The sequence below is a fragment of the Artibeus jamaicensis genome, unplaced genomic scaffold, assembly GCF_021234435.1.
Source record: "Artibeus jamaicensis isolate MK-2021 breed Jamaican fruit bat unplaced genomic scaffold, CSHL_Jam_final contig_447, whole genome shotgun sequence".
Classification (NCBI taxonomy): domain Eukaryota; kingdom Metazoa; phylum Chordata; class Mammalia; order Chiroptera; family Phyllostomidae; genus Artibeus; species Artibeus jamaicensis.
The window spans coordinates 3,875,034-3,889,866 of record NW_026521834.1 but is presented as its reverse complement, the minus strand read 5'-3'; the positions used below and the strand labels follow the sequence as shown (position 1 = coordinate 3,889,866).

Sequence of the window (14,833 nt, the reverse complement as noted above, 5' to 3'; positions counted from 1 at the left end):
AATTTACTTTTGATGGAACACAGATTCCTTTAGTTTGTCTACATTACATACCACCTTGTGTATTTAAATGATACTCTTCAAAACAGAAACATTACATAGGAAATAAGAGTTAAGTGGGAGACTGATCAGAACATTTTCCCAATTATCCCATGGGCAAAGATGCATTTCTTCCTTAATACTTAAAATTAGATCACGCCCTGGCTGGTGTAGCTTAGTGGATTGAGCCTGGGCCTGCAAACCAAGGGATTTCGGTTTGATTCCCAGTCAGGGCACATGCCTGGGTTGCAGGCCAGGTCCTAGCGGGGGACCCACAAGAGGCAACTGTACACTGACATTTCTCTCCCTCTCTCCTTTCCTTCCCCTCTAAAGATAAATAAAATCTTTAAAAAAAGTTAGACTGCAACATTCTTCCCTCAGTATGTAAAAATAGGATTGATGTTGTGTTTCCAGTAATGAGAGAAGTAGCTTTCTTATACTCTGAGGAAATGAGTTTCCTTAAATCCTAGAAACTGGGCTGCTAATACCTAAGATGGAAAAGTTGCCAAAATTATGAGGTATGAGTCCACCTCAAAAAAAATCATTAATATTTTCGGATGGATGGAATGCCTTTCAATGCTGGAAAGATTCCTTGCATTATCCTCTCAATGAAGAAGTACATCACACTGGGTCATCTTACAATTATACTTCCTCTATACTTCCTTTAAAAAATGGGAGATGAACTTACACTCTCAACAAAACTTAGTGCTTCTCTTAGGAGATGATAAAGGGAAATCTACTCTTTTAAAGATGAACCCCCTGATACCCTGGAGCCCAGTTCAGTTAGGCTCCCTCACACCTTAGGTAACCATACAACCTATGGTTGGGTCCTCTCACACAAGAAAATCATGCCTTTCCATCCTCAGTCAGGAAGTCATGCCCGCTGAGTTTGGTACCTCTTGTCCTCACAGTTCAAGAGAATACTCTCATTTAAGGGGGAAACATATCTAACAGATCTTGTCTTCACCCAAAATAAACCTCTTCATATTATAAGAAATGTATACTTCATGGTCTCTGGGCTTCAGGTCCCTTATTTGTGGAATGGGAGCGATAGTACTTGACTGAAAGCTGAATGAGTTAATACTCGCAAAGTGCTTAGTTAAGGACACGATACACAGTTGTTTTGAGATGCCTTCACACTCAAAACCCCACCTTATTTAGTTAATGGGGACCCTCAAACCCCAAGCCTCTCTGCTCCTCAATTTCTTCTGGCCTTGGGAACTCCTCACTCTAGTTATTTACTTTGCAAGTTCCCCACATTGGGTAGCCTCCAGACCTGAGGCTACCCACAGAGAGCTTCCCTGGGCTCTGCTCTGATAGCTGCTCCCACAGTGACCACCTGTCCCAGCACATTCCCAACACATACGCACGCACACACACACAGAACAGGCCAGTGTCACATCCTGGACATTTCTCATGCAAGGCCCCACACATGACCTAAAGATATCGCACACAACGAGATTAGGCCACATTCGGAAAATCTGGCCACTCCAACCCAATACTCCATCCTCCTCCCTACAGAAAAGTCACCAAACAAGCACACAACATTCCCGTGGGGTCTTCCATTGGGTGAACTTCCCATCTTTACTGGATGGTGTGGAATGCATACCCTTGGGTTCCCTCCTCACCAAGTGTAGCAGCCCCGCTGTGCCTCGAGCAGAAAGGGCACGCGGCCAGGCTGCCGGCCGAAGGGTAGCAACACTTGTGGCACGTTAAGCTTGTGGGCCAGTGTCACAAGCAAAATCAGAAGCAATAACAGGAGGCGGTGTAGAGGCAAGCAGAAAAACAGTCCTAAGTCTCGGGACACTGGTGCCCCAAAGTTAGTCATGGCGACTGCTGCCTTCAGGTTCCCGCTCAGCTACAGCTGCGCCCTGCTCCATCAGCCAATCCTCAGGCGAAACGTCAGCAGGAGGTGGGGCCTCCTTCTGGAGGGGAATTGTGGGATCCCCTTTACTAAACGTTCCAGCAAGCCGATATTATAGAAACGTTAAGCACAATCCAGGGTGCCACTTAAAGATTGGGTGGCATATCTAAAATCTTTCTCCCACTTTAACTTGTTGCCTACATTATTATTTGGCACCTAGCCCCACCCACCTTTTTTCTTTTGGGCAGTAATTTCTATTCAGCATTGGTCTGTACCTATTAATGGAAAAATTTTCCAGTCTTGAGTACAAACACCTAGTTGACCGTTGTCAGTGAAGCTGTGTCATTTCTACTAGAATGTCAGATTCATGTCAGCTTACGGCCAGGGTGGAGGAAATGCCAGGCACTGGTGTCTCAAAAGCAACTTTCAAAGTTGTCCACTCACTCAGCACATCTCTAAGCAAATACTTAGAGTACTTCTCAAATCAACTTGTTTCCTTCAAATATTCAACACAATAGCAGCTCAAAGGCTGTCTCGGGGCAATTTACTAAAACCACACATATGTAGCAGTACACAATCAGTGTCATATATTGAAGTTGTTTAAGCAGCACAGAGCCTAAAAGCCTATGATTTATAAGAAAGAACTAGGCCCTGGCTGGTGTAGCTCAGTGGATTGAGGACAGGCCTACGAACCAGAGAATCGCAGTTCAATTCCCAGTCAGGGCATATGTATGGGTTGCAGGCCAGTCCCCTGCAGGCCAGTTCCCAGCAGGGGATGCATGAAAGGCAACCATACATTGATGTTTCTCTCCCTCTCCTCTAAAGATAGATAAATAAATAATTTAAAAAAATAAAAAAATTAAAAAAAAAAAAAAAAAAAAAGAGTAAGACTTGTAAAGGAAAATGTATTGCTCACCCTGAAGATGCAGTGTTAAATTAAGTAAACTACAAGAGGTCTGGCACATGATTATTTCACATCTTTACATTTACACAATACACATTATTATTATTATTATTTTAAAGATTTTATTTATTTACTTATAGAGGGGAAGGAGAGAGGGAGAGAAACATCAATGTATGGTTGCCTTTCCTGCATCCCCTGCTGGAAACTGGCCTGCAGGTAGCAGTCTGCGACCCAGGCATGTGCCCTGACTGGGAATCGAACTGCGACCCTTTGATTCACAGGCCCGTGCTCTATCCACTGAGCTACACCAGCCAGGGCCACATTATTTCTATTTTACATGATGAAACTCAATGATTTATATCAGGACATACAACTGGGAATCTCAGAGCTGAGTTTCAAACCCAGTTTTGGTCTGCTACCAAAGCATACACTCTGAAGTCCTGTTGCTGCCACTCACAAAGTTCTGATTTTTAACCAAAACTTCAGTTCCTGTGGAAGAAGTACACTTGGATTAGTTAAATAAAAAGTCAAGTAGATCTGAAGATTAGAGGGACTGGTTCTTTATTTAAAAAGACATTTGTCAATTTTCAGTATCAAAATAGTTGCACTATTGGTTTTTCTTTCTCTCAATCAGCCCCCAAAGAGGCCATACCAAAGGAGAGGACATTTTAAGCCAGGAAGCTGCCGGATGTGAAACTAACAGACCTCACAGAAACCTCACCAATAAGGGGGTACTGGGCAAGGAAAGAAACTTAAAAGATCAGCACACTGCCGGCCCAGAACTTTCACAGCCAGATGAGGTGGCCAGTGCACCGCAACCCCAAAGAAGCAAAGTTTCAAAATAATATAAAATTTTAAAAGTTTTGTACATAAACTATTCAAGATTTCTCCAGCACTAACTGATGCGAAGCACAATGAGATGGCACTTTTAGACACAGCAGCTTCAGACCCAGAAGAGGGTGATGAGATGATTTCATTATGGCTAAATCATTGGCAAAAACATAATTTTATTTCTTTAAGGAGGCAAATAACTGGTCACTTTAACATGATCCATTTTGTGAACCACTGAGAAGGGGGTAGAGATAGGACAAGGATTTGGTTTCAGAGAGGTGTCACCATTTTAATTTGGTCACTTCTGATTTAAAAAAAAAAAAAGTGCCCCAAAATACCTTAAAGCTGAAACCTGAACTTTTTTTTTTGGCTAACTCCTCCTGGAATCATCTTTCCGGTTTGGCTGGTACTCTGCACAAAGCAATGACCCCCGCATAGTGGAGTCTTTCTCTGGGCTCTGTTTGGCTCTCAATAAAGGCAGGCCCTTCCCTCTTTCCCTCCTCTATGGAGAAGGCAATATGGATGAAGTTGAAAAATTACCTTCTAAAAGTGAGAAAGGGATTAAACTGCTGCTTGAGAACTGTGTAACTATTTGGAATGTCTTACAAATGGTTGCTACAACAACAAAAAAGGTAATTACAAAATGTGCACATCACAACATGCTTTTAAAGACACTTTGCATTGTGCTCACATTCCCTTAAATGTTGTTCCCAAAGGTGCTCAGCCTTTAACCCAACCAGAATAGCTGGGAGAGGCAGAGACTTTGGCAAAAAACACATTAGGCGGGGGTAGGGATGTAGAGTGGAGGGTGGGGGGAAGCGAAAGGAGAAAGCAGCCTTCCAGTTAAAGATCAGCCCTCAGTTTAAAGGTCAGCTTCTGGCAGGCTGGCCTCAGGCGGAGTCGGGGTCAGAGGGAGGAACGTCGACAGGGCAGGACTAGGGTGCTCTACATCTCATTCAGGTCAAGCAGAGTCTGGTCCAGCATCCTTTGTGTACAGAGGTGTTCCTCTTTCGTGCACTTCAGTTTATCTAATGGGGGGTAAAGGAGAGACATTACAAAATCAGAAGTACATTTCAAGGTCCACCCACTCTGAGAATTGCTCCTGTTGCAGGGAAGCTGCAGACTAATAAAGCAGCTGCCTTCTTAGCCACAGAAGTGAACTATTGCATCACTCCATTTTGCAGGGCCTCAGGCTTAACCTACTGAAGTTGCAGATGCTGCTGTACTTCAGGGGGAGTTGGGAACCTTATCACAGTCATTTCCCCTCCCTCCCACACCCAATCAAGCCTTAGAGCTTTCAGAGGATACAGCCTTAAACATCAGCCATCCACTCCTTTAGGCTTCACCCAGAGAACAATACCTAGGTGAACTGGCTCACTGGGGTTTAACCATTGAGAATAAGGATGGGTATATTTCTACCAGTAAAAACATCAGTATCTCAATCAACTTGAAAAGAATACAGGGGGAGTTTCATGTACTACAAGCCTTTCCCAAAAGGTAGAGAGGAAAAGAACCCCCACAGTTAAATAATCTCTAAAGAAAACAAAGCCAAGAATATTACCAAACATACACATGTAAGCAAAACCTTGAGATTGTTGCCAGGTTTTTGCCCAGAACTACTTTGTGACAGTTACTTAAACACAAAATCAGGAAAAAGCAAGAGGGAAATGTCAGTAAGAAAACCGGCAGCAACACATCCAAGAAAATCTAATCTGCCCAGAAAGCAAAAACCTCTGTGACTACTCTAGGGAGGTAAGAAAATACTGGAATCTTCAATTCAGAGAAGATGACGGCACACAAATCCATTAATACTCCACACCCTTTTCCTTCCCTTCCCTTTCCTTTTTTTGTACCATCAAAAGGGCCCATTAACGGGACTTCAGATGAAGCAGTTACAACACCTTGTCAAGTCATTCCTTTTATTGTTAGAAAACATCCATGCAACAGAACACATCCTACATTCAGTACACAAGTGAATAAGCAGCAAATAAGGGTGTAGAACAGACAATTCACCACAATCCGTCAGGCCCCTCCCTTTTATCACCCACAGTACTCTTAGGAAGTCAGCAATATTCTAACTGCCCCAATGAAAAAGCAATTTGCCTAGGGCTATTTAGTAACTTTTAAAAAGACAATCAGTTTTTTTGCTGGGGTCCAGGTCAGTGGTGTGAGCAATAAGCTCAGTTTAATGGGCATCAGGGAGCCCTGCCATCAGTCACACAGATCATGCAGCGTTAGCTTCAGCTCATTAGAAAGCAGACGGTTTCGCTCAAGTTGGCTGTAGAGACGCTCTGCAGCAGCAACAGGAAGGAGAGAAAACAAGAAGAAAGGAGAAAGAGGAAGAGAAAGAGAAAAAGAAAAAGGGAAGGTTAGTAGAGCACCAGACATAAACTGGAGACTTTCAACTAGCTGGCATACATAACATGCATCTGTAAGGCACAATGGATGCAAGCAGAATTCAGACAGAGGGCAATTGAGATCGTCAGTCGGTTGATGTAAAGACCAAAGAATAAAATAAAATAATCAGACCAAGAAGTTGGAAGGATAACATTTTGAGGGAGAGAAAAAAATCTTCACAGTATTTCTTCTCGGGGTTGAGGAACAGAGACAAGTGAAACAGGGCAAAGAAAAGAATACAGTTGAAGTATAAGAAATACATTTGTAATAATTAAGGGTTTGAAAGGACTGAAGTAAACAGTTGATCATTTTTTCTGTAAAAACATTTAATACAGCATTATAAATGGTAGACTGGGACAAATAATCCTTATACCAATTCAGTCCTACACTTTCTAATGCTTCTTGTGGGTGTCGGAAGAGACCACCCACCACACACTGTGGTTAATTCACTCAAAACCCATCTTTCCCTTTTCTTTTTTCTTAAAAAGTTTTTTTTTTTTTTTTTGAGGGAAAAAGGAGGGGGAAAAAAGAGAGGGAGAGAAACATAGATGTGAGAAATATTAATTGATTGCCTCTTGTACACACCTCAACCTAGGACCCAACCCGCAACCCAGGTACATGCTTGACCAGGAATCGTGCCACACTGGTCAGGGTCCAACCACCCCTGGGGTTAACAGTGTGCCCAGCCTCAGGGAAGGTGAATTACTGGTACAAGCCAATGAAGCCTATCCAATTCTGTTTTTCCAACCTCCTTTGCAGCTAAGGGAGATCATGTGATCCAATTCTGGCCAATGAGATGTAGGGGATAATCGCTGGGAGTTTCTGGGAAATTTGTAGCCTTCCTTCTTGCCTTTGAACACGGATGTGATTACTAGAACTACGTATTTCGACCTTAAAAGAATGAAAGAATCACAGAAAGCCCAGCTATAGCATTATATCAGGCTACTGTTGCTCAAGTCTAGACTCTTAATTATGCAATAAAAATAAATCCCATATTTATTTTGGCTACTGTTAAGCTGTTTCTTATAACCAAAGCATTCCCAATACAAGTACCTAAATGCTTAAGTCCCCTGGCTTTGTCTGGATTTTCTACTTGGAGCACACCTTCAAGAGAGGTTACAAAGAATCTAAATGTATCTGACCGGCAGAGGGGTAACAGAAATTTGGGGACAGGAAAGCTAAACTCCTTCCTTATCTACTAGTATCAGCCTTCGAAGTTCACAAACATGTTTCTTCCTATGTTTTATAGACTGTTTCAAAATTACCTCAAGGTCTCAATATGAAAAAACAAACAACAACAAAAAAACTTTTTCTGCTGTAAAATCTATTGGAATGTGGGCTGACTATAGGCATTGCTCAGGCACCTTCCCTTCTTGGCTGAGGATTTCTCCAGCTCTACCTGGAAGCTGAGGCCAGTCCCAATAACAGTTGGGTCCAGCTCCTGCCCAAATACTACAACATCTAGGGTTGTACTGTCCAATGCAGTAGCCATTAGCCACATGTGGCTTATAACATTTAGGTGAACCAAAAGTAATAAAATTAGAAATTTAGCCCCTGACTAATATTAGCTGTATTTTGAATGCTCAACAGCCATATGTAACCAGTATCTACTCTTTCCACCAACTCACTCTTTTGCTCCTTAAAATAGGGCTCCTCTCCTTGTTCTTAAGGCTCAAAATGTACCCTTCAAATTAATAAAGTATCAACAACGTCCTACTTCATTATCTTCCTTCTTAACCTGTCAAAGTTGAGAATCACTGGAAATCATCCAGCCTTGAACTTCATCAACAGTATGGTCCCAATAACAGTTTCCACTCTATGCACACTACCAACACAGAATGTATTATGTATAAAAAGATTCTAGAAGGGAATACCCCAAAATAATAGCTTTATAAAAGGGCAGGAATTAGGAGTGAACTTTTAAAATTGAACTGCCCTTTAAGCCTGTGGTTCTCAACACAAGTGACATTGCTCCTCCTCTCCCCACAAAGGGAAATTTGGAAATGTGTGGAGGCAGGCTTTAATTGTCACAATAACAAAAGTTCACCTTTAAGAAACATTATACTAGTCTATAAGCTCCATGAGGCCTGGAATTGGGTCTTATTCACAGGGACACCGCTTGCATATAGATTCCATGTGCAGCCCAACCCCTCTGTAGCATCCATATCCAAGCTAGTGTGATCACCACTCCTGTCTTGGAAAGAAGGTGTAATCAGAATCTTATCCCTCAAAATAGGCTGGTCAATGAGTGTTTCAATCCCTTTAAAAGAGAAACAAAGAGGCAGAGAAGTGGGAGCATTTTATTGCCTGATTCATTTCCAGAATGCACAGTTCCCTAAAATCAGCCTTGGAAGTTCACAAACATGTTTCTTCCTGTGTTTTATAGACTGTTTCAAAATTACCTCAAGGTCTCAATATGAAAAAACAAACAGTTTTTCACAGTTCCCTTGTACCTTTCTGTACAAGGTCAGAAAGGTAAATGTGGTTGTTCTCTCACAGAACTTAGTATGTTTCTGACTCTACTATCTCTCTGATGACCAAAAATTCAGGATCAGATACCAACTCATTAAATTTCTTGGCTCTCTGGTAACGGCAAAATAAAACAAACCAAAAAAAAGGGCAATCCATAGAATCCATTTAGTCTGATGTTCATTTTACCTGTGCCTAGTTAATTAGGGAACAATCTCATGAATACTAGACATCCTTAGACTTCATCATCAGAATTAGGTTAATTTCATTCTATAAAAGGAAGGGGTGAGAGGCTCAGAGTAAAGGGAAATATATCAGCTTTAAAGCCTCAAAGTTCAAAGAAAGTGAGAACAAATATTGCTTTGGTTTTTAAAAAAATTCCCCTTCCTCTAATGTTAAGGCTGAGGAGTATTCAAATACCACATGAAAGGAAGAGATTGGGTGGGGCTAAGATAAGCCTTCGTGAAGTAACAGGTAGTTCCACCCCGCAGGTAACTTGGGGTTCGGCCACATTTTGTTCTTCATTCCGACAATGATAAAGAGGAAGTGAAGAAAACACATTATCAGACTGTGGTTCTTTCTTACAAATTAATAAAAGAGGAAAAAGTTAAGAGGTCAAACATTTTACTCTGAGATTACCAATAATTCCTGGCCCCCTTCCCATAGCTGGCTAGCTTTAGGTATCATAGGATACAGAGTATTAAATGAGTGAATTTAACATGACACAGTATTTTAAATTTTACTCAGCTTCCCTGGATTGCAGATCTCTATCCTTGCTTACACCAGTCATGGCTATGGGGAAAGATGGGAGTTATCAGAAGAATAACACTTCACTTTTCTCCTTATCTCCTCCCCATTTTCTCTTCTTTCCTAAGAGGCCTTTCTGCGTGTCCAAGTCAACTCCTGCCCAAATACTACAACATCTAGGGTTGTACTGTCCAATGCAGTAGCCATTAGCCACATGTGGCTTATAACATTTAGGTGAACCAAAAGTAATAAAATTAGAAATTTAGCCCCTGACTAATATTAGCTGTATTTTGAATGCTCAACAGCCATATGTAACCAGTATCTACTCTTTCCACCAACTCACTCTTTTGCTCCTTAAAATAGGGCTCCTCTCCTTGTTCTTAAGGCTCAAAATGTACCCTTCAAATTAATAAAGTATCAACAACGTCCTACTTCATTATCTTCCTTCTTAACCTGTCAAAGTTGAGAATCACTGGAAATCATCCAGCCTTGAACTTCATCAAGTATCAAAGCTACTCATTCTCCATCTGTCCCTTCAATCAATTTTATTTGGCTCCCTCCTCTAGATTTTCCTCTTTAATTCTTTTTACACTTACAATTATCTTTTAGGGTTATAATGTACTTCCATGGCCTAAACTATCTGTCACCTTTGTAAATTCCCAAATCTTACATGAACGCCTCCCCTATAAACCCCAGGAGCGTTTCACCTGGACACTCGCCAGTTTTTCAGACATACATTCTTCTCACCCTTTCCTGCCTCCCCAAACCAGTACCATAGGACCTCCCTACACCTTTACCATTGCCCTTTTCCTATGCTTAAAACCACTGCCTTCTCCTACTCACATTTAGTGGCCAGGCCATTCAAAATACCCGTCTAGTTCAGATTATCATCTTTGAGAAAACTGCAATAAACTAACCCAGTATTTCCCAAAGTGTACAGTCACTGCTAGTGGTAGGTGAGAAGATGTCAGGCAGCATGCATTTGTAAATTTTGATCACTTTAATGCGCCTTAGCAAAAACACTAGCACGCAACAAACCTTTGATTTCAAGTTAGAATTGTGTAGAGTAAGAATAAAAAAATTCCAAAACAGGAGTAAATTTTTAAAGAAAATAATAATGTCGCATGGGCTCGGATTTATGGTAGGCCCGTGCCCCCTGGGTCTTAGTGCCCCAGGCCAGAGCACCCTGGCCCGGCCTCTGCCCACGGGCTACAGGCATTGAAGTGGGCTGCACAGTGGAAAGAAAAAGAAAATAATAATGTAGGCATCAAGTGAATATTCCAAGTCCCCAAGTGAAATTTCAGAATCGTTGTCTTAATGAGTCACTTTTGATAGTCTGCTTTGCTTCCAATATATTTTTATTTTTTTCTCCCAATATATTAACTCAGCTGCCCAAATTAACTCTTCTCATATGCTACACAGACTGGAACATATCCTTGTTCAAAGTCTCCAGTGACTTCCCAACTTACAAAATCAGATGAAGCCCCCTAGCTTGATTTGAGCATACGTGTCCCTTACATGTCTACCTTTACAGACACTGTGTCCTTCCTATCCCTATCTATGCCTTTTTCTGTTTCTTTTTGACTGAAATGTTCGATGTTCACTACACCTCAACCAAAGGTTGCTTGTCAAAAATCCAATCTTTTAGAACCCAATAAAAATAAAGGGGCAAGTTTTAACCTCTTTATTAAGTACCTCTTATATGCCTCTTTCCCGGAGTCTTTTTTTGTTCAACACCCCCACAGGAGTCATTCTCCTCCCTCATTACCTCCCACCGCACTTTATTATTCATGGCGCTTACAATGTATCTTCTGCTTTATATGTTTTCTCCCCTACTAGATTCTGAACAACCTGTGAGCAGGGATGGTGTCTCCATCTTTGCGTATTTCTGTCCCCACCTTAATACCCTGTGCCTAGAAGATACTAGTAAGTGTCAGCGGAATAACTGAATCTGTACCTTCATCTCAAAGGCTGGGTGGCAGGAAGAAATGCTATAGAAATAAAACCCAAATTCAGTGAGACCTGAAGGTTTAGGTCCAGGAAAACCTCTGTACTTGCCTGTACCTGGTTAGGAGTTTCCAAAGTGCTGATCTTTAATTCCATAACATAAATTTATCATACTAACTCACATAATAAATCATTACCACCCATGTACATCATTGGAAATAGGTATACTTAGATTTCAGCTTTTCTTTCTTTAGAAAAGAAAATTTTTAAAATTTATTCTAGAGGGAAGGAGAGAAACCGATCCACTTTCCACCCATTCATGTACTCATAGATTGACCCTTGCATGCTCCCTGAACTAGGGATGGAACCCGCAACCTTGGTGCATCAGGACAATGCTCCAACCAACTGAGCTACCCAGCCAGGGCGGCTGTTTTAGTTTTTCCAGTAATAACCATTTTTCACTTGTCTCATAGCCCACTAGCATAGCCCAAAGCAGGAGGCTAATGGTAGTAAGCCTCATATAGCCAAGAATGGTTTCAGGAAGAAAACGTAAAACTTGAAAATTCTATCCATTATGTGTTTTTCTATGATTTGAGATCAAATAATTAGTTAGTTTTAGTGGTAATATATTTGGGTCCACCAGACGTTCTAGGGATGCACCATCTGAACCACTGGCAAAGGGTAGAAAATGTGTACTGGGAGGCATTTCAATGGTTTCTTGCCCTTACTCTAACACAGGGAGAGAACCTGAGTAGAGGGTGGAACATTCCACACAGCATGATTCAGGGCCCTGGAAGTAAAGGACTTAAATCAGGGGTGTCAAACTCATTTTCACTGGGGGCCACATCAGCCTCCAGGCTGCCTTCAAAGGGCCGAATGTAATTTTAGGACTGTGTAAAGGTAACTACTCCTTAACAGCTAAGCAAGAGCTCAGCACTGCGACCAGTAGAAACAAGGTGCCAGTGTGGGCCAGATAAAACAAGGTGAAGAGCCGGATTCAGCCCACGGGCCTCGTGTCTGCCGCCTGTGATTTAGATCATCTTATTCAGCCTGAAGGGTAAGACTACAGCACCTCTTCACACCCACTACTCTGAAAGACAGATTAGCTGAGTCTAAATGTCAAGAAAGAAACAGACACACACACACAAAAGTGGCTTTGATTGTGTAAGTCAGAGGAGGGAGAGCCTATGATATCTATTCCCCACATCACAACCCCGAGGCTCCTTCTTAGGGACAGCAGCAGCTTTGTCAATGACCAAATGCAGGGTGGCATGAGGCTTCCAGCAGCTTAACATTTTAATTTGGGGTGGGGTGAACAGGAATACATAAGCTGCTTTGTGGCCCCCTGCCCATCCTAATGCCTTGGGGACGAGTCAGGCTGACCCAAAGGGAATCCAGAGTGAGAGTGGGGCGTTGGGTTCCCCGCAGAGCGGGGGAGGATCCAGAACAGAGCAGAAACGGTGGAAAATTATCTGTGTGAAAAAGTAAGGAGACTCTAGGTGAGAAGGACTCGTATCGGTCTACACAACAATTTGGGACAAAGGAAGCAGAGAAAAAGGAAGAGGTGGCAATAGGAATGATAAGAGAGCCAGACACTATAGCCTGAGTCACTTGGCTGCTTTTCAGGGTTAGTGGGAAAGACACAAAGAGGCAGATTAGCATCAAGATCAGGGGTCCACGGCAAACAGGTGAGGTTCCGAACAACTCTTTTTGGTGCTTTTTACTACCTGGCTTGTTCTGGGACTAACGTTTGGGAATCATCTTCAATTTGTAGGTAAATTTGACTATTTCCAATTATGGGTGTTTCCTCGGAATTTTGGCATCAGGGCACAAATTGAATACACACAGGAAGCCTGTGTTTTGTTATGTAATGTCAGGGCCCAAATCACTGGTTCTCCGGGCCTTATTTCCTTAGTTGTATGATGACATGATGTAACCTTCAGCAGTATCCCTCTGAGAAGACCAGATTTGAGAAACAGTAAAATCAGTGTGCTAGTAAAGGTGCTATGAATGCAAATTACATGAAGATGATCCGAGATTAAATGCCTTCCCAGCTTTTGCCAATAAGTAACCAGCACCAATGTTCTAAAGATAAGGGTGGAGAGGCTAGTGTCCAAAGAATAAAACCAAAGCATACTGTGCACAGTCCATAGCCCCACCCACCCACAAGCCAAGGTCCCAGCCCCACTCTGCTGTCAGATAGTTACATAGAGGTCATGTCATTGAGGGCGTGGTCCAGCTCCTCGCTAATGGCCTTGTACTTCAGTTTCTGGGCATAGAGCTCATCTGGACAGGCACAGGAACCACAGGGAGGAACGAGGGGACAGAGTGAAAGGTATCGAAAGCAGATGAAGAGAGGGAATCATTAGAAATTAGGGAGAGTGTGACTGTGGGTCTAACACCACAGTTAAGAACACATCTATACCGGCAGCCACTACTGGTCATTTTCAGATCCACTGTCCCCCAGGACAAACTGGACTTCTTGACACCTCTAATCAATTGTAACAAGGGTTGAGAACCTAGACATAGTTATAGAAATTCCTATTACTAAAGGCACTTAGGCGGTTACCACTGGAATCCAGTTAACCCAATCTCTAGCAGTGATAATGCTTAATTTAACAACAATTAAAAACAGAGAAAGTATACAATATCAGATACTTTTCTAGCTATACCAAGGATGACCAGTATTCTTGGCCCCTCTACCCTATGGGCTGCCTTCTTAAACTCTCCCAAAGAATATTCTATTACCCAAAGTCAACCAAAGGAGGGTATTTCACAGTTCTCAGAGTAAAGTACATTTATTACCCTTGTTAAAAGAGACACTGTTGACAAATTGTGGGGACAGCAAGCATTTAGCAAGCCCCTGGCATTGGTCAGCTCTGAGACCTGATTATTCCACAGCTGCCTCTCTTGCAGAGGTCTCCCACAACTTGAGTGGTGACCAGAAACTGCCAAAAGAAGCCATGGAGAGACACATGTTCTTATTGCCTTCTCAAAATATGGCTATCATTTCAATCTAGAAACTAAAGATTTAAGACTATTAAATTAGTGATAAATGCAGCCATTATCAGTAACCAAGGAAAGAATACAAATTCTGAAATGTTAGGTAAAGTCTTACTAAAGGAAGAGATTAAATGTAGAATGCCAATCCTATTCTAGGGTTTGATCCACTCCGGCTAGTTGTGACACGGTAGAGCACACGCCAAATCAGTACTGACTCCTCTTGGCGTCCAGGGAACGGGGATAATGGTCAGTGGACAAGGTCTTCCTCTGTATTTCCATATTTTAATCCCTCTCCCAGGCTCCATACCTTCCAAGTCATCAATTGTCTTTTCCAGCTTGGCTACCGATCTCTCAGCAAACTCAGCACGGGTCTCTGCCTAGGGGAAATAGGACACCAGTCAGAATCAGGGATGAGTAAGACAAGAGAAGAATGTCTTTACCTCTTCACTACCTACTTTTATACCTTTCAGAATCAAAGACAGGCAGTCTACATAATGCCTTATATACTTCTAAATGTTTGGGTACTTCCCCTCAGCTCACCTCCTTGAGTTTATCAGTAAGGATCTTTATCTCCTCCTCATATTTGTCTTCTTTTTGAGAGTACTGTAAAATAAGTAGAATAAAAATTTCAGAGT

General features: G+C 42.0%; 2 protein-coding genes across 16 annotated transcripts in view; both read right to left on the bottom strand.

Annotated features, from left to right (window-relative positions):
* The window catches only part of NUP210L (nucleoporin 210 like), a 114,629-nt gene extending 112,765 nt beyond the window's left edge, over nucleotides 1-1,864 (bottom strand). Inside the window, exon 1 of the mRNA XM_053666211.1 lies at nucleotides 1,665-1,864. Coding sequence (XP_053522186.1) covers nucleotides 1,665-1,864 — 200 coding nt within the window. The remainder of the gene's footprint in view (nucleotides 1-1,664) is intronic.
* Nucleotides 1,865-3,348: 1,484 nt separating this feature from the next.
* The window catches only part of TPM3 (tropomyosin 3), a 28,041-nt gene continuing 16,556 nt past the window's right edge, over nucleotides 3,349-14,833 (bottom strand). For 5 of the 15 annotated variants that reach the window (XM_037162421.2, XM_037162417.2, XM_037162425.2 and 2 more), the window contains 3 exons: nucleotides 14,739-14,801; nucleotides 14,506-14,575; nucleotides 3,349-4,663 (listed from right to left, as the gene is read on the bottom strand). In XM_037162421.2, the coding sequence (XP_037018316.1) occupies nucleotides 4,581-4,663; nucleotides 14,506-14,575; nucleotides 14,739-14,801 (216 nt within the window). In that variant the 3' untranslated portion in view covers nucleotides 3,349-4,580. Of the gene's footprint in view, nucleotides 4,664-4,694; nucleotides 5,927-12,467; nucleotides 12,668-13,398; nucleotides 13,482-14,505; nucleotides 14,576-14,738; nucleotides 14,802-14,833 lie in introns of those variants that run through there. The other 10 variants (XM_037162422.2, XM_037162419.2, XM_053666268.1 and 7 more) reach the window with 7 other exon arrangements.